Source organism: Cinclus cinclus, chromosome 2 (genome assembly GCF_963662255.1).
Source record: "Cinclus cinclus chromosome 2, bCinCin1.1, whole genome shotgun sequence".
Lineage (NCBI taxonomy): Eukaryota > Metazoa > Chordata > Aves > Passeriformes > Cinclidae > Cinclus > Cinclus cinclus.
In genome coordinates this window covers 78,417,143-78,440,245 of record NC_085047.1, presented here as the reverse complement: position 1 = coordinate 78,440,245, position 23,103 = coordinate 78,417,143, and the positions used below count along the sequence as shown (strand labels likewise).

Genomic DNA, 23,103 nt, shown 5'->3' with positions numbered 1-23,103 from the left:
AGAGTAGAAGCAGGACTGAGAATTCCTAGACTGCTTTCTAGTCTAAAAGTGTCTGCTGATGGACATCTCTTCTGGTAAAATGAGAGACCTAGCTGTAGAGGGGAAGTGTTATATTATTTGGAGACTCTGGAATTCATTCAATAATTAAAAATTCATTTTAAAGGTATATCTAGTTATTCCTATCATTAGTTTTTCCTGGAGGAAGCTGATATTCAAATCAACGTTCTTTCTCTTTGAAGCCTTTCAAATTGATAGTTGAACTCAATCATTCATTTAGGAAGCAAAATCGATTTTAACCATTTTCTTTAGTAGTATACAAGATGATCTACTTAAGAATGGCAAGATTTTTAGTCATACTTTCTTGATTAATAGTTTATCTTAATCTGTATGTCATACCATCTGCTTTTGTTCCTCTTACACCTTGAAGCCCCAAGGTGGTATATGAATCTGCAAAGTTAAAGATAATGGATTCATGGGATCTGTTGGTGTTTCAGTACTTTTTCACCTAAGAAAACTGGACAGTACTTGAAGACTCTGCTCTGAAGCATGGATTGTTAGTTGTGTCAGGATGGGGAGAGAGAGGACAGTTTATCCAGAGGATGTCTTTGGTGGCATACCTGTGTACATGTAGTGTTGTTTTCGCATAAAATAGTTTCTCTTGTTCTTTGAAACCAGCAGTTGTCTTTCCATGCCATCTGAATTTCAAGTGCTTTGAAACAAGTGTCTTCAGAAAATACTAGTTTGGTTTTACTTAATGAAATCTGTAATAACATAAGCAGATAGCTTTCAAATAATACACCAGTCTATACAATTTCATGTCGTAGTAGTTGGAATTAGATTGTCAATTAGGTTGTCAAAGAAAAGCTCAAGTGAAGGGCTAGGTGCACTAACAATTAGGTTGTCAAAGAAATGCTCAAGTGAAGGATTAGGTGCACTGTGGAACTCTGTTTCAAAGGAGGTGTTTGAATAATGGTGGTATTCTTATACCTTATTAATGAGGTTAAAAATTTTCTTTCAGATATGGAGAAAAAAATACTGTGCTTACTGGGATTGCCTTCAAGGACAAACTATACTGTCTTAGAAAGATGATGTGAACTAGAATAGAAAGTTTTTTTTTTCTGACTTTTTCTGCAAAGACAATTCCAAAAGCTTTGAAAACATTGTAGCTTTTCCTGAAACTGTTTAACAGCCATAGGACTGGAGTCTTGGAGTGATAGGATTGATTTGTCCATTTGCAGTGGAAAGGACTTTATTTACTACTTACACTAACAGAATTTGGTACCTATAATGTTGAAATTTTGGAGAAACTTAATGTGAGTATCTGCCTTTTTGTTTCAGTGATTCTGTCCTTTCTCAAGTCCTTGCTATCTGTTGAAAGAATTATTCTATGGCATTGAGCAATCAGACTGGCATCTGGAATGGCTGCATGAAGTACAGGGGTGCATTGCTTAGCTTCTGTCCCTTTCCAAGGATTGTGTATTGAAAAGCATGGAACAAAAGAGCAGATAGTGATATGCTACTCATTCTGTGCTGTTAACATATGGCAGCACTGGGTGTAGTTATAATTTGATTTAAATTGAGCCAAAAAGATATAAAATGTGTGTGCATATATATACATTCATATATTTATATATGAAACATTTATAACTAGTCAAAAAATGACAAGAATTGAGGATGAAAGGTAGATAGAAAAATTGTTGATTTGCTGAATAACAGTAATAGCTACCTTATACTTATTCCTGAAGAACTCAATTTTGGCAGTTGTTACCAGTTCTAATAATAATAATCTATGGGTCTACAAACTGAACAGTCAGCTATTGGAAATCCTGATGGAAATATTGGAAAACACTGCAAATCCTGACGAATTACAATGATGTAATGGCTATACATCAACATATAGGTGTCCTCTCTCTAAAGCCTTAAGTAGTTATTTTCTTGTATGTGTCTTATTTGCTATGATAGGATGAGCTCCAGGGCAAGGACACTTAAAATGTTTTGGAGGTCTTCATACTTCTTGATACATGTTTTCAGATTTGAAACAGTTGGTTACCTTTATTGTTGTGGAAAGTTTTGGGAGCAGGAACCTCTAATACATAAATGCCGTTTTGTGTCATTGCCCAAATGCATCATTTATGGCATCATACCGAATGTATTTTTTTTTTGTGCCTGATCTGTATCTTTGTGTGTAATTTCCCAATGTCCACATCTGTTAATAAATCATGAAAGCTCAAATATCAGGGTTCTTCATCTTGTAAAATGAGACAGTGGCTACAGTTGTGACTTGGTATTGAAAGGAGAGGGTGAATAAATAAGATGGTACCTGAAGCTGTGCTTGATGACTGTGAGGAAAGGATGGTACTTGGAAGAATTCAGATACATGAACTATCATATCCCTGAAGGTATAGTTGTCTGGTTAATCATTCTTCCTCTTGTTATGAAGGGTGTCAGGGTGATAAATGTTTTCAGATTCATTTTAGACAGCTAGTTTTGTACTTCTGTCTTTGGTGGGTTACATGGCTTGTTTTGAGGAAGGCCCTTCTGTTTTGTGGGTGTGGGGTGGGTGGTATTTTCTTTGGCTTTGCATGCATGATTCTGCCACCTGGTGGCATTGACGAACAGCAGGGGCTTCAGATGCAGTTAAAAGCACAAGGGTGAATAGATCCTGGAAAAATTCTTCTTTCTTTCAAGAATGGAGGGAATCAGTCTGAAAGGTGGCTTAAATTAGATACGGCAGACAAGACCCATGATGTCTGCATCTCGTTTTCCAAGTCAAGCATTTAAGAATCAGTATGCAAGTATTTAAAAAACTCTTGATTGCTAGACCTGTCAGACTTCTCTGAGTTTTTAAATATGAGATTATCAGAAGACAAATCTCCACGTAACAGTAACTACTTGTAGCAGGAATGCAATTTAGAGAAGTTATCCTGTTGCGTGCATTGTGTGTTTCAAGGTTCTTTTAATCTGGTTTCTTATGCTTGGAGAATTATGAATATCAATACTAAATTTATACCAGTACTTAAACGTAGGAGTCCTTTCCTGGAACTTATTACTTTGGCATAACTGAAAAATTTATTGAACAAATTATCACATCACATCTCAAGTTGTGTAGTGACTATCAGTTTTGGTACTACTTTGTTCTTTTCAGATCAGCTGAAGTTCTTTTTGTTTTTCAGTACTCTAGGTCTCCTAATGCAGTGATAGTAAAATTTCTGTATATAGATCAATTTAGGAAATCTGTTATGTTATTTCAATCAAATATATTATTTCTAGCTTTTGATTGTTCATAGGTGTTTTAATGCTTGCAAATAGAGATTCTAAGTGGAGTTTGGATGTGGCTTGTGTCCATAAATAAACAAGCTTTTAAATTCTGTTTATAAATACACTTTGTTCTGCTGCTAATTGTGTACCTTAAATTTCAGGTGGGAAATGCCTTTGCTCACAATGAATTCAAGTTGGGAAATTCTCTTTCTCACAAGAGGTGTGGGGAGATTTGATTTCACTTAAAAAGAAACACATACTTACTATTGTTACTACAATTTTCAAATTACACAAGTCGTTCAGTGAACTTACTTTAGTGTCCTTCCAGTCTTTCTCTTTAGTGACTGTGTTAGATTTTCCTATGCAGTCTCTCCTTCCCACAAGAAAGGAGATTTAGAAACAATTTTATCAGTACATACTTGTGTTGATTGCTTTAGCTTGGTCTATCCTGTGTAATATCATTTTGCTAAGAAATGTGTATGTTCTCCACATAAAAGAAATACGAAGCATCTCTGAAGGTAGGCGTCTTCTGTGTTTATGCAGATGTTTTTTAGCTGTGTAAGGACTTAAAACAAAGATGTTAATCTTGATTACTTGTTTCTCTAAGTCTTCTGTCTTCCTCAGTTTTCAGTTAAAATGTACCTTTGAGAATCTATAGAAGTTTTTTGGTGGATGGCTCTTTTTTCCTCAGTGTACAGTCTTCAATTTTTATGTACTAGAAATTCTTCACCTACTGTATCTGCACTTACTTTGCAAATACTTTCATGGTATAAAAGTAACTTGTTGAAGGAAGCTTCATGAGAGGTAAAGTTGCTATTGTAAGGTTTCCTGTGGTTGCAGAGTTAAAATCAGAAGTCAGACCTCAAGAAGAGCAACCATAGTTTGGAAAGGATCTGCAGAAACTCCTAACAGAGTTTCTTCTAGATTCCAAAGCTGTTCCTTTCTTCAGTTTCATGGTATCAGAGGAGAAAACCCTTTGTTCTTGCTGTGTAAAAGGAAATGTTCCATGTGCCCTCATTAATCTGCTCATCTAAGTTTACAGAAAAAAAAAAAATCCTAATCTTGGATGGTTGACTCACCATGGCTTCACTGTATTTTGAAGCAAATTTAATGCTGCATTGTGGCTGATGCTTAAAAGAAGAAAACTGGTCTTGTTTCAGATATTAAAATGGAGCACTGAATATTGCTAGTGTCAGTATATAAATGTAATATCTTCTTGAAAGTATAAATGATTGTATGTAATATATAATTGCTGATCTAGGCTATGGGAGAAAACATAGTGCTTTTGGAGTTCTGTTTGAGTGCAAAAGGGGAATCTATACTGAAGAGGGTGAGAAGTTCAAGCAAAAAAAGAATTTGGGCAGCTTTAAAAAGCAAAGTGACAGTAGGTGTTAGGGAATGTGAAGCATGCCAGAGATACTCAGGAAAGAAGGGAAGAAGGAGGCCCGTTGCTGTGGTGATGCCAAAGTCAATTCATAGTAGCACTGTGCTGTTGTTACAAGGCATTATCTCAGGTTTTGGTAGTGGGGGGCCACAGGGACAGCTTCTGTGAGAGGCTGCTGGAAGCTTTCCCCAAGTTTCATAGAGCCAGTGCCAGCTGGCTCCGGAATGGATGTGCTGCTGGCCAAGACTGAGCCAGGAAGTGACTGTGGCAGTGCCTTTGGGATAACAAATTTAAGAAGGGAGGAAAAAACCTGCATAACTGCGGGTTGAGAGAATGAGAGAGGAGTGAGAGTAAGTGAGAGGGACAGCCCTGCAGACACCAAGGTCAGTGGAGAAGGGGTGGGGGAGGAGGTGCTCTAAATGCTGTAGCTGAGGTTCCCCTGCAGCCCGTGGAGGTCAGTGGGAGCACAGACATCCACCTGCAGCCCGTGGGGGAGACCCTCACCACCCACACGGGTGCATGTGCCTGAATGAGGCTGGGACCCTGTGGGAAGCTCACACTTGAGCAGGCTCCTGGCAGGACCACTGGCCTTGTGGAGAGATTAACCCGCTCTGGAGCAGGTTTGACAGGACTTATGATGCTGTGGGAGATCCACAGGCTGTTCCCTAAGGACTGCACCCCGTGGAATGAACCCACACTGGAGCAGTTCATGAAGAAGTGCAGCCTGTAGGAAGGACTCATGTTGGACAAGTCCATGAAGGACTGTCTCCTGTGGGAGCAGGGCAGGAGCGTGAGGAGCCCTCCCCCTGAGGAGGAAGGAGTGGGCAGAGATAACATGCAATGAGCTGACCACAATCCACATTTCCCATCCCCTGCTTCCACTGGGGGGAGGAGATGGAGAAAATTGGAAGTGAAATTCAAGCCCATGGGGAAGGGGCCAGAGGGAATGGGTTTTAATTTTTGTTTTTATTTGTCATTATACTACTCTGATTTGACTGGTAATAAACTGATGTCCCCAGTTTTAGTCTGCTTTGCCCATGAGGGCGACTGGAGATTGGTCTCTGCCTGTCCTTACCTGACCCCATGAGCCTTTTGCTATATTCTCTCTCCCATATCCAGGTGAGAAAGGGAGTGACAGAATGATTTTGGGGGTTACCTAGCATCCAAGCCCCCACAGACATAAAGTCAGTATAAATAGGTTGCTGGCTCTAAGATGAAATGCATATTGAAAAATTCATTACAACTGTCTCACCAAAATGATTTATTTGCATCTTCTAGTTAAGCAATATATGCAGATTTTCTATAAGAAAGCTTAAAAAAAATCCAAAAATAATTAGGGAAAAGCGGTAGTAAGATTTGCTACCATAGTAATTAAATTTATTTGATTGGTTTGACCTCTATGAATCATACACATGTGTTGAGATACTTCATATGAACGATGGAAACTTTAAAAATAAAAACCCAAAACCATTGATGAAGTTGAGTAATATTTCTGAGGCAAGGGGGAACCATAGAGAATTAAAAACTACTTTGAATATGGAGAATTAAAAATAACGTTGAATATAGGGATTCAAAGGGATTCATAGGGATACAAATTCAAATTGTAATAGATTGCTATTATTTAGCTTTACTCTGGGATACAGATACAGTTGTGTGTGTGTGTGTGTTTCTTAACTGTATTTCCATGCTTCATTTGTTTTAAAATGTAGAATTACTAAGTTTACTGGATCAACGGATTTTGTATGATAAATTCAGACATGTGGCCTCACCTCAGGCAACTGATGATGAAAGTTTCAGGAGCAAAGACTAATTGAACTAGAAAAACAATTAAAATGATAAATGGTGATTTAAAAAGACTATGAGTAATATAACATGTAGTGTAATTGTGTTATATGATTGTGTAACTGTGTAATTAAAATTATATTCTTAAATATTTTTGTTAGTTACTTTCTACCTCTAATTTATAGTTTTCAGTTGGAGAATTTGGTACCTAGAGTTCTAGAGAGTTTCTCTTCTGGGAAATGATATCTTATTTTGAGTTGTTAACTCTTTAAATCACTGAGATAATTGAGATAATAAAGATGCACCGCATCTCTTGTTGAGCTCTGTAGCTGTTTGGGGGTTTTTCCTTTTTTTTTTTTTAATTTTTTTTCCTTCCTTTTCTTTCTTCTTCCCTGTTCTTGCTTCCTTTACCTTATTCTTTCCCAGCCAGGCATTTCCAGTGAAGTAAGAAGTAGTGATGCAGTTGACACATTTGTGCTGAAGTTACTGTTAAAATGAAGTGCAAGTCTTGAATATTCAGGAAATTCTGTGTGGCTCTAAAATACATTTTATCAGAAAAATATAAGATTTTGATTAAGTTTAGGATGACTCACTATGAGACACATGTCAGTAATGTTCTTGTTCTGGAACTGCTAGGACCTGGTGCCTTGAAGGGACAGGAAGAACAAGAAAAAGTTTTAGCAGAAAAAAAAAGTATTTCAGTACTGTAAGGGACTGTTTCAAGATAAGTTACAGTTCTTGGAATGTTTGTGGTGTCTGTAGAAAGTAAGCACTATCAGGATGTTGTCTCTCAGTACTGAGATAGGTAGATTATATTTTTAAATTACTCGTTCTTCCTAAAAAATGTGTTCTGGCTCTCCTAAAATATTTTTCACAAGACTGTTTGTCAAATAGTGTGAGTTGATTTCTGAAGGATGGTATCTAAATTTAGCTGAATTTGTGTGTTAAAAATAGTGGATGATGAAGGAACTCTAATCCAGGGTTGTCTAAAAATAATATGGTATGTGCAACTGAAGGTAGGAAAAATGCACATTTACCTACAGCAGGTGCATTCTAAGTCCAGAGAGGGGGTGGATGCAGTGAATTATAGATACAATAATGACTAAAAGACTTAAGTGAGTCCTAAGGGCTAAAATTTTAGTCTCTCAGAGGATTTAGATGAAGTTATGTCCTGCAATGTGTTTACCACTTCTCTAAAAATATGAATCCATCCTTATAGATGAGAATTCAGTCAGATGCCCTGGCTGTGAGCCCTTATTTTTACACAAAGCTTTTTTTCTGTCAGATAAAGTAAATGAATATTGTTGCTATTTATGTGCTCCTTGCTCTGAGAGATATCTATATTATTATGCTAGAGGTCTTGTGAGAGTTGGGTACATACCATAGAGGTGAAACTAACAAAGCTTAAAATAACTTGATAATCATAAGAACTAAACCACCAGTGTGTTTTGTGCAGCAATTTCATTTGAATACCATAGTATTCTATGGTAGTAGTAGACATAGAATAGATTTGTGGCTTTGCTTTGTGTGTATTAAGGCTGGTACTTCAAGGAAAAGCTGGACTAACTGCTTCTTTTAGTGTATCTGGGAAAAATATGCTGCAAACAGTTGAAAGAAAGGACTGGGTCCAGTCTCTTTCTTAGATCAGTGTACTGTATGTCTTGTGTTAAGCAGTCCTGTAATATGTACCAAGGTTTTCTTTAGAAATATAGTAGCTTAATGTTGTTGTTAGCTTTTCTTCTACTACCTGAAGCTAGTAAATTGTTATAGTCATCTTAAACAATTTTTATTACTACTTTGCTTCTTCTGTGTTGAACGCAAATGTGAAAAATTCTGTGTCATGTATCAGATGCAAAATCATTAGTTGAGAAAACTACTTGACTGTTCAAGAAAATGAAAGAGCTGAAAAATGAAGAGTAAATTCTATTTCAATTTAAACTAGACAGGAGGTCAAGCTTACTAAAGAAAATATTTTGAGGTATGTCTACAAATAAAGATGATCAACCAAATCAAGGTAATATTTTCTAAGGGAAGGAAATCTATGTAACCCTATTTGATACTTGGAATGTCCATAATTGGAATTCTGAAATGAAAATGCATTCTTCTCCATGCACACACTCTTGAATAAAGAATCCAAAGATAGTTTTGAGGAACAGCTGAATGTTAGTGGTGTTTCAAACTACAGATAATTACTTCAGCAAAAAAATGGAACAAGACCCATTAAGTTACTGCTTTATTTTTCGTTGGTTTTTTTTTTTACCCTTTATACATTTTTATTGGTTTTTTGTTTTGCAGGATACAAAATTATGGATAATAATGGAATATCTAGGTGGAGGCTCTGCCCTTGATCTAGTAAGTAAATTATGCATTTTTTTTGTTTCTTCACATTATTATTTTCCTATTTTATAATTCTGGAAACTATGATAGATCACTTGGACTTGGTTGTGGCAATGTCCACTTTCAGTATAGGAGAAAAGTATTTGTCAATGCCTGAAAAATGTTATTTTCCCTGAGGCATGACTGATTATTTGTGTAAATAGAAGGGAGGGAACTAAGCAACATAGTACTGGAAGCAGTATATAAACATCTTAGAATACTAATCTTCAGTCAGCCAGAGAGCACTAGTGCCTGAAAATAGTTTTCTGTATCTCTTAGTTCTGCCACCACAACTATTCTTAGTTTATACATTTTATTGTATCTTCCTCAGTGCTTTCTCCCCCAAACAAATAAACAAAAGATTCCATGTTTGAAGTCTTTTTGAAGTCTAAATGGACAGAAATCCAGTTTAGGCTGGTATTAAAAATAACATTTGAAAGAAAGAGGAGAAGCTCTGGACTCCATGGAGGGTAGATCAAAGGACTGTGCAATCACCAAATGTATGAAATTTAACCAGAGCAAGTGTCTCATTCTGCACCTGGGATGGAGTACCCAGGTTTGGCTTGGAATTCAAAGGGGTCAGTGCAGATCATGTTTTCTGTGACAGGATGCTGGCATTCACTTCAGCTACTAAAAAGCACCCAAGCCCCCTCCCAAATGGCACTCCTTCTTTATGTTCATTGTGGATTTAAAAAACATTATTATAGAAATAATAATGCATGTTTTAAGTATGTTAAAATTGTTATACAAATTGAGGCGGAATGTCTTTCTAGCAGAGTTTGCAGTTGTCAAATGAGGTAACTGATAAATGCTTGAGGAAAGAGCAAAAGGAACAAAGTCACTGTACAGGGATTCTGCTGGTGACATCCAGAAGACAAGAGTGGATATTAAATGTGGACTTGCTGCAGCTGTGTATTTTTGAACCCATTTATACCTTTAGCTCCCACATCTATTAGGTTGTATTGTGACTGTGTAAAAATTCATGCTGTTCCCCATAAAGGTGTTATGGAAATTATTTATTTACTGTTGTGATAGTTTTTTCTTCCTGACAGAAGAACAGTTAGAAATTTGGTTTGCTTTTATAAATTAGCTGTCATTTTCTTGATACAGTTAAAAAAGAGCAGAATGAAAACACATTGCCATATTTTCTTATTTTCTCTTTCATTGCACAAATTTAACTTGTGTGATGACAATGTGATTATTTTCTAAATTTGTTGCTTAGAAATAGTAGAAATTCCTTGTTCACATCTTAAAATATTATTGAAGAAATTGCACCATAGAACTGAAATAATCATGTAAGTGTTTGTTAAGCACCTTTTGTGTGCTTCATTAATTTTCAGTTTATGTTCCGGTGCATGTTCTAGTTCTGTCGTGCGCATTATGATTCTCGACTAGAATCTGGCATGCTTTGTCATGTTTTCATACTCAAGGCAAGAATTACCTGGTGCCTTGAATTCTGTGTTTAGAGTGCAGACATGTCATGCTAGCTTGAATATGCACTGGATGATTTCAAAATCCTGCCTCGCAAGAACAAGTACATATAAGGCAACTGCGTGTATGTTTTTGTTCAAACTTTGAGTATAGTTCAAGTTTGTGACTGTGGTACAAGTGCAAATATTCTCAGATTTACTCTGTTTTCAGTAATTCCTCCTCACTAAGGTGAGTTGAATCTGACATAAGAGTTTTTCCCCCATTAGATGTGTTGTGTCATGTTACAGAGTCTCAAACTGGTGCTCACAGCCTGGCAGGAGCAAAGGTTTGAGAATGTCTTAGTGGGTTTCAGGTAGTGGTACTATTGTGTGTATTATCACAGCTAGGGAAAAGCAAATTATATTATAAATAAAGCTGCAAAGATGAAGCAAATGCATTGTTATATGAAATATTACTTCTGTTGCTATGCGTGAGGATTTCTGAGGGATGTACTGTTTTTAATTTTCATCTGAAAATCTTTATCTGAAATGCTTTTCTTCTCACAGAATGAAGCTTCAGAGGCACAACTTTTTGATTGTGCTTCAGTGAGTGCTACTGTGGAGTAAACTTGAATAGTGAAATATTTTCAATATTAACATTTGGACACAAAGTTTCAGTGTCTCTCTTGAGCTGCCCTTACTGTTTGAATCCCTCTGTGTAGCGACCTTTCCTCTGTTAGTCTCACTTTTAGAATTCATATCAGATGTAAAGATCTTTGGGATGATCTAACATTACTGATTCTTCTCATAGGAAGAATTAGCAGATTTGTATTTCCAGTATTACATGAAAAAAGTTAACATTTTAAAATGTATAATGTTCTCTCAGCCTGTCATTTTAAACTGTGTTTTAGAGAGTTTCTCAAAATCCAGTGCAGTATGTAGTCATAGACTGATTTATTTAGTATTGAATTCCTTAGCTTCTTGCTCAGGCTTTGAGATTTGGGTCCACATAGGGTCTGTGTACTTGCACATTTAAGTTCAGTGTAATGTTACCAATCAGATGCATTTCAAAGACATAGTATATCTATGATCTGACCACAAAGCAATAACTTGAGACTCTGTCTTTATGGCACCTTTAACAAAGTTTACATAATATTTTAGATCAATCATTTCTTTGCCCGTTGTTCATTAGGCCACCTAGTTTGGGACTATGTGTTTTTTAAAGAGAATATTCTGTTTTGACTCATATTATGAAGTTAGAAATTTGGAAGTTTTGCGGGTGACAGAAGGCATAATTTCTTTTTATAGTCACAGTGTTATTTCTGTTTGTCCCTTTTTTATACATATTTTAACATTTCTTGCATCTCCTAGTTAGAACCTGGCTCACTTGATGAAACTCAAATTGCTACAATATTGAGGGAGATACTCAAAGGACTCGATTACTTGCATTCAGAAAAGAAAATCCACAGAGATATTAAAGGTAAATTGTTTTATTATTTGTGATGAAAGAATGTCAGAAGAACTCATACAACCTGAATGAGCACCCTTACATTGTCAAATGGGGTCAAATATCTTAATTTCTGGTATTTCCTCTTCTTTATTCCAGCTGCTAATGTATTACTGTCCGAACAAGGGGAAGTAAAGCTGGCAGATTTTGGAGTAGCTGGACAGCTAACAGATACACAGATAAAGAGGAATACCTTTGTGGGAACACCATTTTGGATGGCACCTGAAGTAATAAAGCAATCAGCATATGATTCAAAGGTAAGGTACTTCAAGATGTTACCAAAGCCCCTTCCTTTTTCTAACTTGAATTACATAGTCTTGGTCTTCAGAATGCCGCTAATAACTTTGGCTGTGTCTACATGATGGTGTGTTCAGATGACCCCTAGCAGCTTAAAACTGTTGGTGAGGAAAGTTTTCTTAATTTGTATCCAAAGTTTAGGTTTCCTAGTTTATTAAAGTAATCCAGATGGCAAGAAATTATACAGTATTCATGAGTACATCCCATCACCTTTTATCCTACTCTATTGATGAGTATTTTTGGCTCTTTAAAAGTAGAAGAATCCAAATATATACAAAATGCTAATATTCTTCCACTTGTTTTTAGAAAAAAATAGCCATCAACACAGTTGAAGAATATGGATTTGGTGGATGTGAAAGTGTTGTTTGAAAGGGCTGTTACTCATCTCTGGCAGAAAGCTGTGTGGGTCTGTGCTATTCTGACTGTGTTCTTTCAGATTTGCCATTCGGGAGGTGTTCATACCAAATTTATCTGTATACAGGATTTTGATTTAGCCAAGTGGCACATCAGCATACTGAATTCTCAACACAAGCATGATGTATCAACTGTAATACATAGTTGGGTCACAGTAGAAATGTGATTCCACTACTGTTCTCCGTATCCTCACCAGTAAGGTATTGCATGTCCCTGCTAGCCAGGAAAGAATATGCCCATTAAAGCCAGCTCAGGCCTATTGCTTTTTCCAGAGTTCATTGTGTCGGTTACTTGTTTTTTATGGTTCTATTTGTTTGAGGTACATATATAGCTCTTTGCTGCCCCTGCCTTCTCCCTGTCCCACATGGCTTGGCTAGCTCAGCAGGATACCCATGTTATCAGGAAAGGCTCTTTGCCCAACCTACTGCTGCAGCTGTAGGTCTGGAGCAAAGGTCACCCTCAAGCTCAACTTGTGTTAAGATCAGTTTTCTTTATGATAATTAGCAGTATTTCCTTATGTTCTTCCCTGAGCTCATCTTCCTTGCCCATCTCCTCTGATTTCCCTGCAGGGGTTTGTTGATTGGCCGTATCTCCATGCAGTGAGAAAGGTTGGGATGTTTCTTTCCACTTGCCAAGGCTGACCCTATTTGATATCTTTCTCTAAAGAGACTATAACACGCAAAGAACTGTTGAAGCTTAAATGACCCCAAAATCCCAGTTTAAAGTTGAGTAAACTTTTTTGAATGGTGGTTGTTTTTTTTTCCTTTGTGTGTTTCTGTGGGGGATTTTTAGTTTGTTTGTTTGGTTTGGCTTTGGTTGGTTGGGGTTTTTTGGTTTTTTTTAGGTATGGCTCCTGGAAATGACCACCGCTTGGACAAAGTATGATTCAGTCTTTACGTTTTCCATTCTGTCTGTTTCAATCAGCAGTGTCATGTGGACATAAGTCTTGGATACTTGATGAGAGATTCCCAATAAAAGCTTGAAAGGGCTCTAGTTTTTGGCAGCGCTTCTGCTTCCTGTTTTGATTCCTGTCTTACGTGAAAACACATTTTCTTAACATGCTTCATTTTTCATATAGGCAGTTCTCTGTTCTTTCTGCTATAAAACTTGTACTGTAAAAAATAGATATTTAATTTGAAAATGGCTTTCTTTTGCACATAGCCTGTTTTCTTTGACTTGCAAGAACTGTAGGGCCACACTGAATTTTACACATTAGATTAGAAGAGGAAAGGCTTATGACAGTACTTCAGTAAACAGTAGTTACTGGTGACTTTCTCACTGTCATCTGAACCTGGAAGAAGAATTTTTGTTCAAGATGTGAAACTCTAAAAATCACAACATATGATAAAACTTAATGTAATATCACCACATCCTGATGTCATGCTTATCCCTCTCCATTTGGAGAACTATTTGTGCTTGTTTTGGGATTTCATTGTGACAGTCAAGTGCATCCTAGAAATGTCTAATTTGATACACATGCAATTGGTACTTCCTTTCTTATCTATGAAAGGGGAGGATATGGTTACAGAGGAATATGGGGTGAGTTATTTTTGATGTTTTCAACAGGAATAGACTTCCAAAACCCATCTTGGACTTCAAAGAGTCTAGTGTGCAGCCATGGTTTGTTGCACTTTTTTGTTCATTTTCGTAGAGGAAGGTCACTAGCAGTAGTGTTACAAGTACATGATGAAAAAAAGGAAGTATTGATATACATATGTCTGTGTGCAAGTGAATATGTATATACTCGTACGCATGTAAATTTGATGTTTATGCTTGTTTATGCACATGCTCCACCTGTGACTGAAAGTCTGGCAGAAAAAAAAATATGTCCATTTATGTGGCTTTAAAACTTCACTCTCGAGAAACTGAAATTATTTAATGAATTGGAAATAATAATGCTCAGTTGTTAACATGAAGACTCATCTTTCCAGGTGACATTTATCTTTTGTAACCAAGAGAAGCTTTCCTGCTAGAGGGAAGTTACTCACAATTAGGCTTGAGGAGAGCTTAGCTGATAATGCTCTTCTTAATATAAATGAAACTCGGGGCTCATGTGCTTATGTAATTCTTTGTGCTCAGGAACTGTTCTGTAACATGGGCTAACAAAATGGCATTTCATAAATTCGGTGGTATGGTAATTAACTCTGCTTTTTTTTTCGTTCTTACTTGCAAAATTAAGTAACTAAGCTCTTAACAGTAGGATACTGTCTGAACAAGTAAGGACGAGCTTGTTTTTGGGCCAAGCACTGTGGCTGTGATAGTGGAATGGATGTGTGCAAGTCAGTCAAAAATAACCATGAGAATCCACAGGGCTGACACAGGTGGGGTTGAGGGGTACTTAGTAAAGATAGCAGTGATAAATGAAATCTCTGCTCTATCTTGTACCTGGAAATAGATGTGTTTACAATATAGCAAAATTCCAACTGCTCTGTTTGGGAGTAAAACCAGACAGCTCATGTCAGATCTTTCCTGTTTTCCTGAGAGTAGTTTCACTCAAAAAGAAACAGAAAAAACCAAACATAAATGTTTTTAATTGGTATCTTGTCCTTGGAACAGACATTTCTGTCAAAATTTTTTTCTTTTAACCTTTCTGACAGGTTTATTATCCATTCTCTTGACTTTTGGGTCTGTGATTTCAACAAAACATAAGAGAATTATAATGCATTGCTTCACGTTACTTCAGGCAGATTTGCAATAGGATTTGTATCAAGGGAGACAGAATTCCCTAGAAAGAGTAGCACATTTTGATAGTGGAAACTTTCAGAGGCTACTTGGACCAAAAAGCTGAGTATTATTGTTCAAGACTGCATTTCTCTAGTCTGTGAATAAGAATGGTATATAAAACCAGTGTTAAACTTCAGGGAAGTTATATTCTAGTGTATTAAATTTCTGATGGTTATACTACCTAATTTGTCTTGAGGAAAGATCTTGTTCAAGTTAAAACACTTTATGTAAATATTTTAGATTTACCCTGTATTTACATAGTGTACTTGAATATGGTAGATTAAAATGCTAGTTTATAACAACTCTGCCATTGATTTTTGGTGTAGTAGTATTGATTTAAAAAAAAAAATAAACTCTACTTAGTAGAGCCATTTTATACTGAAGAGTGGAGACAACCAAAAAACTCTGTTTACTTGAGCTATGTGGCTAATCACATAAAACAGTGGTACCAAAACCAGTTTACCCATGAAGTTATTTACAGTAAAGCTTAAAAATCTGCCTTTACAAGTGTGGTGGTTTAGACTGGAGTAAAATGATTGTCCTTCACAGTAGCTGGTGTGTGGCTGTGTTTTGGGTTTGTGCTGCAAGTGTTGATAACTCAGGGATGTTTTCCTTATCACTGAGCAGCACTTGCACAGAGTCAAGGCCTCTTCTGCTTTTCACCCACCAGTGAGCAGGCTGGGGGTGCACAAGGAGTTGGGAGAGGACTCAGCCTCAGCGTGGGCACTTGAAACCAGCTGACCAGAGGGATATTCCACACCATATGGCCTCATGCTCAGCAATAAAACCAGGGGAAGGTGGGCTGGGGTCTGCTGTTCAGAGACTTGCTGAGCATCTTTCTGTTGGTGGTGAGCAGCTGTTTCCGCTTACATCACTTGCCTTTCTTGGGTTTTAGTTTTCTCTCTTAGTTATTTTCTTTTTCATTATAATTTATTATTATTGTTATTTTATTTTGGTTATTAAACTGCTCATAACCCACAAGTTTTCTCCCCTTTACCCTTGAAATTTTCTTCCACCCACCATTCCACCAGGGGACAGTGTGAGCAAGCAGATGTGTGTTGCTGGTTAAACTAGAATAGCAAGCCAAAACTTTGTTTTCTTTTCTTTCTCCAACCTAATCTTAAAAGCATTCTTTCTTGCAGGCAGATATCTGGTCATTAGGTATAACAGCCATAGAACTCGCGAAAGGAGAGCCACCTCATTCAGAATTGCATCCAATGAAAGTTCTGTTCCTCATTCCTAAGAACAATCCACCAACTCTGGAAGGAAACTTCAGTAAATCCCTCAAAGAATTTGTCGAGGCCTGCTTAAACAAGGACCCAAGCTTTGTGAGTTTCATGTTTGTCAGTGTGTAGTAGAGAACTTGACTGCTTTACATGAATTGCATGAGTAAGTGTCATTCAGCTGCTCTAATATGGTGTGACACAAGTGACAGGTATATTTTTAGATACTGTATATATTTAAAATCTCATTTGTATCAAGACTAAACTCTGGATTTCTTTGTTTTTATAGTGAGTCACTCAACACTGTCAAACATGCTAAAAAAAAACCAACTCCACCTCTCTCTTTTTCTCTTTTAAGAGACCTACTGCAAAAGAGCTTTTAAAACACAAATTCATTTTACGAAACTCCAAGAAAACATCTTACTTGGCTGACCTCATTGACAGGCACAAGAGATGGAAGTCTGAGCAAAGTCATGACGACTCCAGTTCTGATGACTCAGATACGTAAGTTTGAGTCTATAAAATATCCTTTGTGAGGAGCCAGGGAATTATTTTTAGCACATATATTCCTGTGTTCTGTTATTTGCAGCTTTTCAGCTTAGTGACCTTGGTAAATGAATGCAGTCTTAATTTTAGCATTGCCAGGGATTTCATGCAAGTAACAGTCACTGAGAAAAACTCTTGTGACCCATATTCTATGCTTCTCTTTTATGTAGTGTCCAGGGTTCTTCCTAGACATGAGGCCAGCTGTTCTGCAGGCAGAAGGTCTCAAGCTGCACAGCCAAGTAACACTGTGCAAATGAAATTCAAGTGAAGAGATTGCTACAGCTTATTCGCAAATGGATTAAATGCTTCATAGTAAAGAAGATACAATTATTCTCTGCAATTCTAGGCTGCATGCTAATGGCAAGCATAAGGTTATTTCTTGGGTGACATTACAGCTGTATATTTCTTTACAGTATTAATGGCTTCATGCCTTCCAGTGACCACAGTTCCAGTGTCTTAGCTGTTTTTCTAGGCAAGAAAAGTGAATTAAGTTTTCTAATTTCCTACCCTTTCTCTAATGATTTGAGGTACTCTGCTCAAACTGGTTTTCAGATAGCAATAAAACACTTCATGTAAATTGTTAATGTGACTTGGAAAAATGTTTTGAGTCTGTAATGCCTTTCTTCCTTGTATTTGGTGAAGAATCTTGGTTTAAATTTTTTAATTTTCCCAGAAGATAAGTTATCTTAATTTTCAGACTTATTTTTATATGTAGTGGCCTGCACAATAGAATCCTGATCTTGGTCTTTACTGTAGTTTTTATATGTAGTGCATATATTGAATGAACACCAGCAGTAAGTGTAGGTAATAAAAACTGATTTTTTTTTCCTTTCCCTTGAAGTGAAGCAGATGGTCAGGCTTCAGGTGGGAGTGATTCAGAAGAGTGGATCTTTACAATAAGAGAAAAAGACCCCAAGAATCTAGAGAATGGAGCAGCCCAGCCTTTGGAGTTGCAAAGAAATAAGGTGCTCAAAATATTGACTTTATAATACAAGGAGATAATTCTTGCTTTAATAATTGAGTGGGGTGATTTTATTTTGTGTCTTTAAAAGCATTTGTGTTGTGAGACTTCCAGAACTTTTGCTAAAAATGTATTTTCTACAGTTGCCTTTCACAAAACTTTTTGAGTAAGTCTTGAAGTTTGGGCATTGTTTTAATGTGTACTTTTTTGTAGTTGATGAAATATGTACCAAAATATTTCCCTAGTTGGTGAAATACAACCACCGGAGGAAGATCAGGCAATATTGTATTTTTTAAATCTTTGTTCTATGTAGTAAACTAAAGCCAGTATAGTGCAAATCTAGGCTGGAGTTTTGGAGAAGGCATTTTTGTCTTTTAAGGAAAAAGACTACAATGTAACAAAGAACTGAATGTGCCCATGTCCCAGAAAAAACCAAAACATCAAACCAGTTCCAAACCCAAACAACCCAGAACAAGGAATGTTGAGGAACTGCTCCATTGCATTTTCTGAAACCTGTGCAGCCAGAGCAGGTTGTTGTTCTGCTGGCTCCAAATATTCTGGAGAAATATAAGAAAAATACTGTATCATATGGGATGAGCCTAGTAAATATCAGCATATCTATGATTTAGTTCATGCTCAGTGGGAGTTTGGTTTTGGTTTGTGTTTTTTTTTTTTCTTTTTTTCCCCTTCTAATTTTGAGCTTGCATGTATTTGAGGTGGTGTGGACTCAAATTCTAATTCAGCCTCTGTTTTTGACAGTGCTTTGGAATAGCATGTTGTAGAACATTTCCCATATATGGAAACGGAGCTTTCATAAAGTGTAGCATGTTGGAAATATATTTTGTCTTTTATTAGAATACAATGAAGAAGCTTATTTTCAGAAATAAAATTGGTCAGATTTTTTTTTTCTTTAAAGGAAAAGGAAATCCCAAAGAGGCCTCTATCCCAATGCCTGTCTACAATTATATCCCCTTTATTTGCAGAGGTAAGTTATTGCTTTAAAACTTAACAATTCCAAGGTTTATCTGAAAAAAAAAGAAAAATATAATGGATGACACCTAAGGTTGCTACTATCCATTTTGAACTTGTTAAGTTTTAGCTGTGCCTTTGGTTGTCTGCTTCTGAGATCTGTATTTTGCTTGTAACAATACTTGATATTGTTGGTAGTAACATGGTAGCATGGTAGTAACATCAGTCATGCTGGCCTAAAACAATTAACATGACAAGAAAAGGGTGTGTGAATGTTTGGATTGCAGCATTCTATTTTTGACACTACTTCATATATTTATCTTACTACAAATTTCAAGCTCTTCAGTGTTCCAAGATACAGTTGTGGACCAGATCATCAAGAATTTCAGTGTTGCATTTCAGTGTTGAAAACTATATTTGTTCCCATTCTGAGTTTTTTATTTTTTATACTTTCTCTCCAAATACTGAAAAGCAAATTTGAAAAAGAATACATGAAGGGTAAGAGAAGAATTTGTGAAGATGTGATAAAATTGCTGCAGCACGTATGTATAAGCTATAGGCATGCAAGTAAGGATACCAAAGTGTAGGAAACACATCTTGAATAAAAACAGCTATGGTTAAATACTGTTCTTTTTTTCTTGGGATACTATGTTGTTATTTTGACTGACCATTCTGAATAGGATGTGTGAAGATTGAAGACGTGTGAAAATGATGACATCCTGTTAAGTGCTGTTAATACAAACTTCTGCTTGAAAGAAGTCTTCAGTATGAGAGGGTTTATGATGAAAGTCAAATGCTGACATTGTGAACACTGGTGGTCACTTCCTAACAAGCTTCTGCGTTATATTGTGTACAGAAATATTTATTATTATCATATTAATGTATTTCTTCCTGGTTTCCCTTCAGTTGAAAGAGAAGAGTGAGATGTGTGGTGGTAACGCAGATTCCATAGAAGAACTGAGGAAGGCAGTTTATTTAGCTGAAGAGGCTTGTCCAGGCATTGCAGATACCATGGTGTCACACCTTGTGCAGCGGCTAAAGAGGTAATCAAACTATTTCAGTATGGCTTACAGAAAGCTGCAACTCTGAGTCTATAAATATCTGCCTTATGTTAAATTGAAAGCATTAATTTCTGTTTCTAATGGAGAAGAAAACCTTGTGCTTGCAGTTTGTGCAGTTGTGTTTGCTTACTGGGAAAAAACCTAATCATATCAGCAGTTGTAATTTTTAGCTTCAATTGATAGCACATATGTATGTTCATCCTGTTGGTGTTCATATTGTGTGTCAAATGAGACTGGACAGGCTTTTCCCTTTGCAGTTCATGTAAGGGACACACACTTGGTGTCTGGGTGTGTGTTGCAGAGAACACTCTGTATCACTTTTAGTTTCCTTCACCCAGGTGGATAAATTGACTGTTCAGTTCCTCTGTGTTTCTTTCACTCACATAGTCAGTGGTTCATTCATTAAAGACTGTCTGTATGGCCTTTTGGTGGCAGCTTCAAAACCAATATTTGGTCTTACTTCAAAAGGCCAAATTTAATGAGATTTTCTAACTTCCTTGCTTAGGAATATATTATGAACAAATACTCAATTTTCTGTTCCTTTAAACGCTGCACAAGAAAAGATAAGGAGTATAAATTTCAGAATTGCTGCTGGAAGAGGCTATAAATTCAACCTTGAATCTAGGAGCCCACAGCTGTTGTGAATCTCACAGCAGCCAGATTGGATTGCTTGGTACTAGAAAAAAAACCTCATGTGAATGATAAATCATGGACCACTACATGGAAAAAGATCACCCTGAGCAGGTATCTCCCTTTTACTCTTTCTAACCACAGCTTGGTAAAGTGTAGGAATTTGCAGCTTTGAGGTTGAACCACAGGATTTCCAGGCTGGCACTTTCCCCTTCAGTAAAAGCCAGTGCCAAGAGACCTGCAAGCAGCCATGTGTTGCTTTATGGGCTGTTAAGAATGAAGCCCAGTCAGCATCTCTAGTGCTGAAAGGTTACTTCTAGAGCCAGATGTCCTGTCCTGTCTCATTTGATCCTGGCAGACTTGAAAGAGTTGCTGGAGCTTCCATCTCAGTTTGTTTCCATTAGGGGTTCCAAAATTGAATCCAGTCTTTCATCAGCTAATACTTCAGTGTCATATTTTTATCAGTCTGGTACGAGATCTTCCTGGAAATGGAAACCTCAAAGACTTGATGCTGCAATTGAGGCTGAAAATGACAATGTGGAGGCAATTCCCAGATATGGGCATTTTTGGGGATGCTGGAAGAGTGATCTTGTTCTGTCTTGACAGCAACATTATTAAGTTTTGTCCTATGAGAAAGATTTTAGAATCCTTTCTATACCTATATAGCATTGCTTTCCTTCTGTTCTGCTTCCTTGGATTGTCACTGTACTTCTTGGTCATAATGTCTTGGAACAGTGAAGGCAGGCACTTCATTCTCTTCCAAGGAGAAAAAGAATTATTCATAGAGAGTGTTTGTCAGTGGATCTGGGTGAACTTTCTCTTTTTTTCAGAGATGATATATCAGCTCATGTGGGATAATGACTCCAGAAAGGGAGTGAAAGAATGAATAGCAAGAACTCCCATTAAAAATGAGCTTGAATCATTTAATAGATTAGTAGGTTTCCCTTGGGAATAAAGCTATTATTTGGAGCTAGTAAAACTCTGAAAAAATAATTCCTTCTTGTTTGAGTGCTACAAGAAGTAGGTACATTAGCTACAGTAGCTACATTAGGTCATTCAATATCCTCTCAATTTGGTAGGTAATTACTGAAGATAGGTTTTCAAAAAGTTTTTAATGACATTTTCACCCCCCTTATGATTGGTTAGAACTGGATTCTGTCAGTTTGTCTGAATGAATTAATTGGGACCCTCCGAATAGTTGCCCAGTAATGTGGGTGAATCCAGTTACCTTCCCCCTCCGGTTCTGATCTTGGATGCTTGATGAACATGGTTAAATTTATCAGAAACTTAATGTGATTAAAAGGTGTGTTTATTTCTCTGGATGGTTTGAGAATCTGCTTACATCAAGAAATAACAGTTTTCCTGGCCCTGTAATATTTTGAAAAGATTTGATGTAAATTTGTAAAGTAGGAAAGTTGGAGTCACTAAATGCTCTTCCATTATTAAGTGCTGCTCAGTAACACACTTGAGTACAGGTTGTTGCTGTTTGCTAGGAAAGGAGTGATGCTCAACAGGGTTGTTCAGTTCCACAGCTCTTCCTTTGAAGTGTGGCAGCAGTGGTGAATGCCATTGTGCAAGGAAAAAGGCTGGAACTTCAAGGACATAAAATGGAATAACTTCATTGCTGCTTCATGTAGAATGTCTTTCTAAAAGTTGCAACAGTAACTATTTATTTTCCCCTTCAGATATTCCCTAGCTGGAGGAAGTTCTTCATCCTACTGACACACTCTTCCTTCCTGGCTTTCCTAAGACAGCAGAGATCCCATGGCATCTGCATTGAAGGCGTGCATCCTAATGCTGCTCTGCCTCTTAGTCTCTGGAAAATCCTTAGGAGGAAGGACATTCCTAAGAGTGAAAATGAAGTCTCTTGGATGGAGGCAGTCTTTTTCAGCTCCTTAAAGCTATAATTTTTTTAAATGATAATGCACATATTCCAGGGAGGTGTCCTTTTGTAAAATCTGAAATGTATATTTAGGTTTGTGATAGAGAAATTGAAGATATTGAGAAACCTCAGGTATCTTGCTTTAAGAATTCCACTGGGAGATGGAGCATGGTTGTTGGAATTGTGTACAGATATGTATATAATGTCTTTTTTAACAGAAAGCCTTTCAATGTGCATAAGGAATCACTGTGTACAAAATGGTAAAGTGCTTTTGTAGATAATGTTAGTGGGGTAAACATTTGACAGGCCATAACTGAGTATTGCCTTGCCTTTATTAAATGTAAAGTTTGAATTATGTGATAAGTGAATCTCAGTTAGATTTTTGTATGTTAAGTATTTGCCATTGAAAGAGTTAATCCTGTATTATAGAACCTTCTACTTGTACCTCAGCACAGACACAATTTTATTCTGTTTCTCCAGCATTTCTTTCTTTTTACTTATTCTGAGTGTGACTTTCTATTTATGGTACTACTTCTAGTTGTTTTAAATTTCATACGCCTGGTCTCTCAAAGCTTTAAATTTCAACTATTGTTTTTCCTAGAGAATGAGTTCTTTCATATCTTCAGTTTCAAATTGTGCCAAGGCAAATTCTGAAATAGTTTGGTTTTAGTAACAGGTAT

At 36.8% G+C, this 23,103-nt stretch overlaps 1 protein-coding gene across 1 annotated transcript; it reads left to right on the top strand.

The window, feature by feature from the left end:
- The first annotated feature begins 8,725 nt into the window (after positions 1-8,725).
- On the top strand, positions 8,726-22,263 carry STK24 (serine/threonine kinase 24). The gene is made up of 9 exons (XM_062514861.1): positions 8,726-8,776; positions 11,581-11,689; positions 11,816-11,973; positions 16,294-16,479; positions 16,733-16,878; positions 17,762-17,885; positions 18,798-18,866; positions 19,757-19,893; positions 22,227-22,263. Exons 1-9 carry the CDS (start codon positions 8,741-8,743, stop codon positions 22,261-22,263), a joined length of 1,002 nt encoding a protein of 333 aa, XP_062370845.1. The 5' UTR covers positions 8,726-8,740.
- The last annotated feature ends 840 nt before the right edge of the window (positions 22,264-23,103 follow it).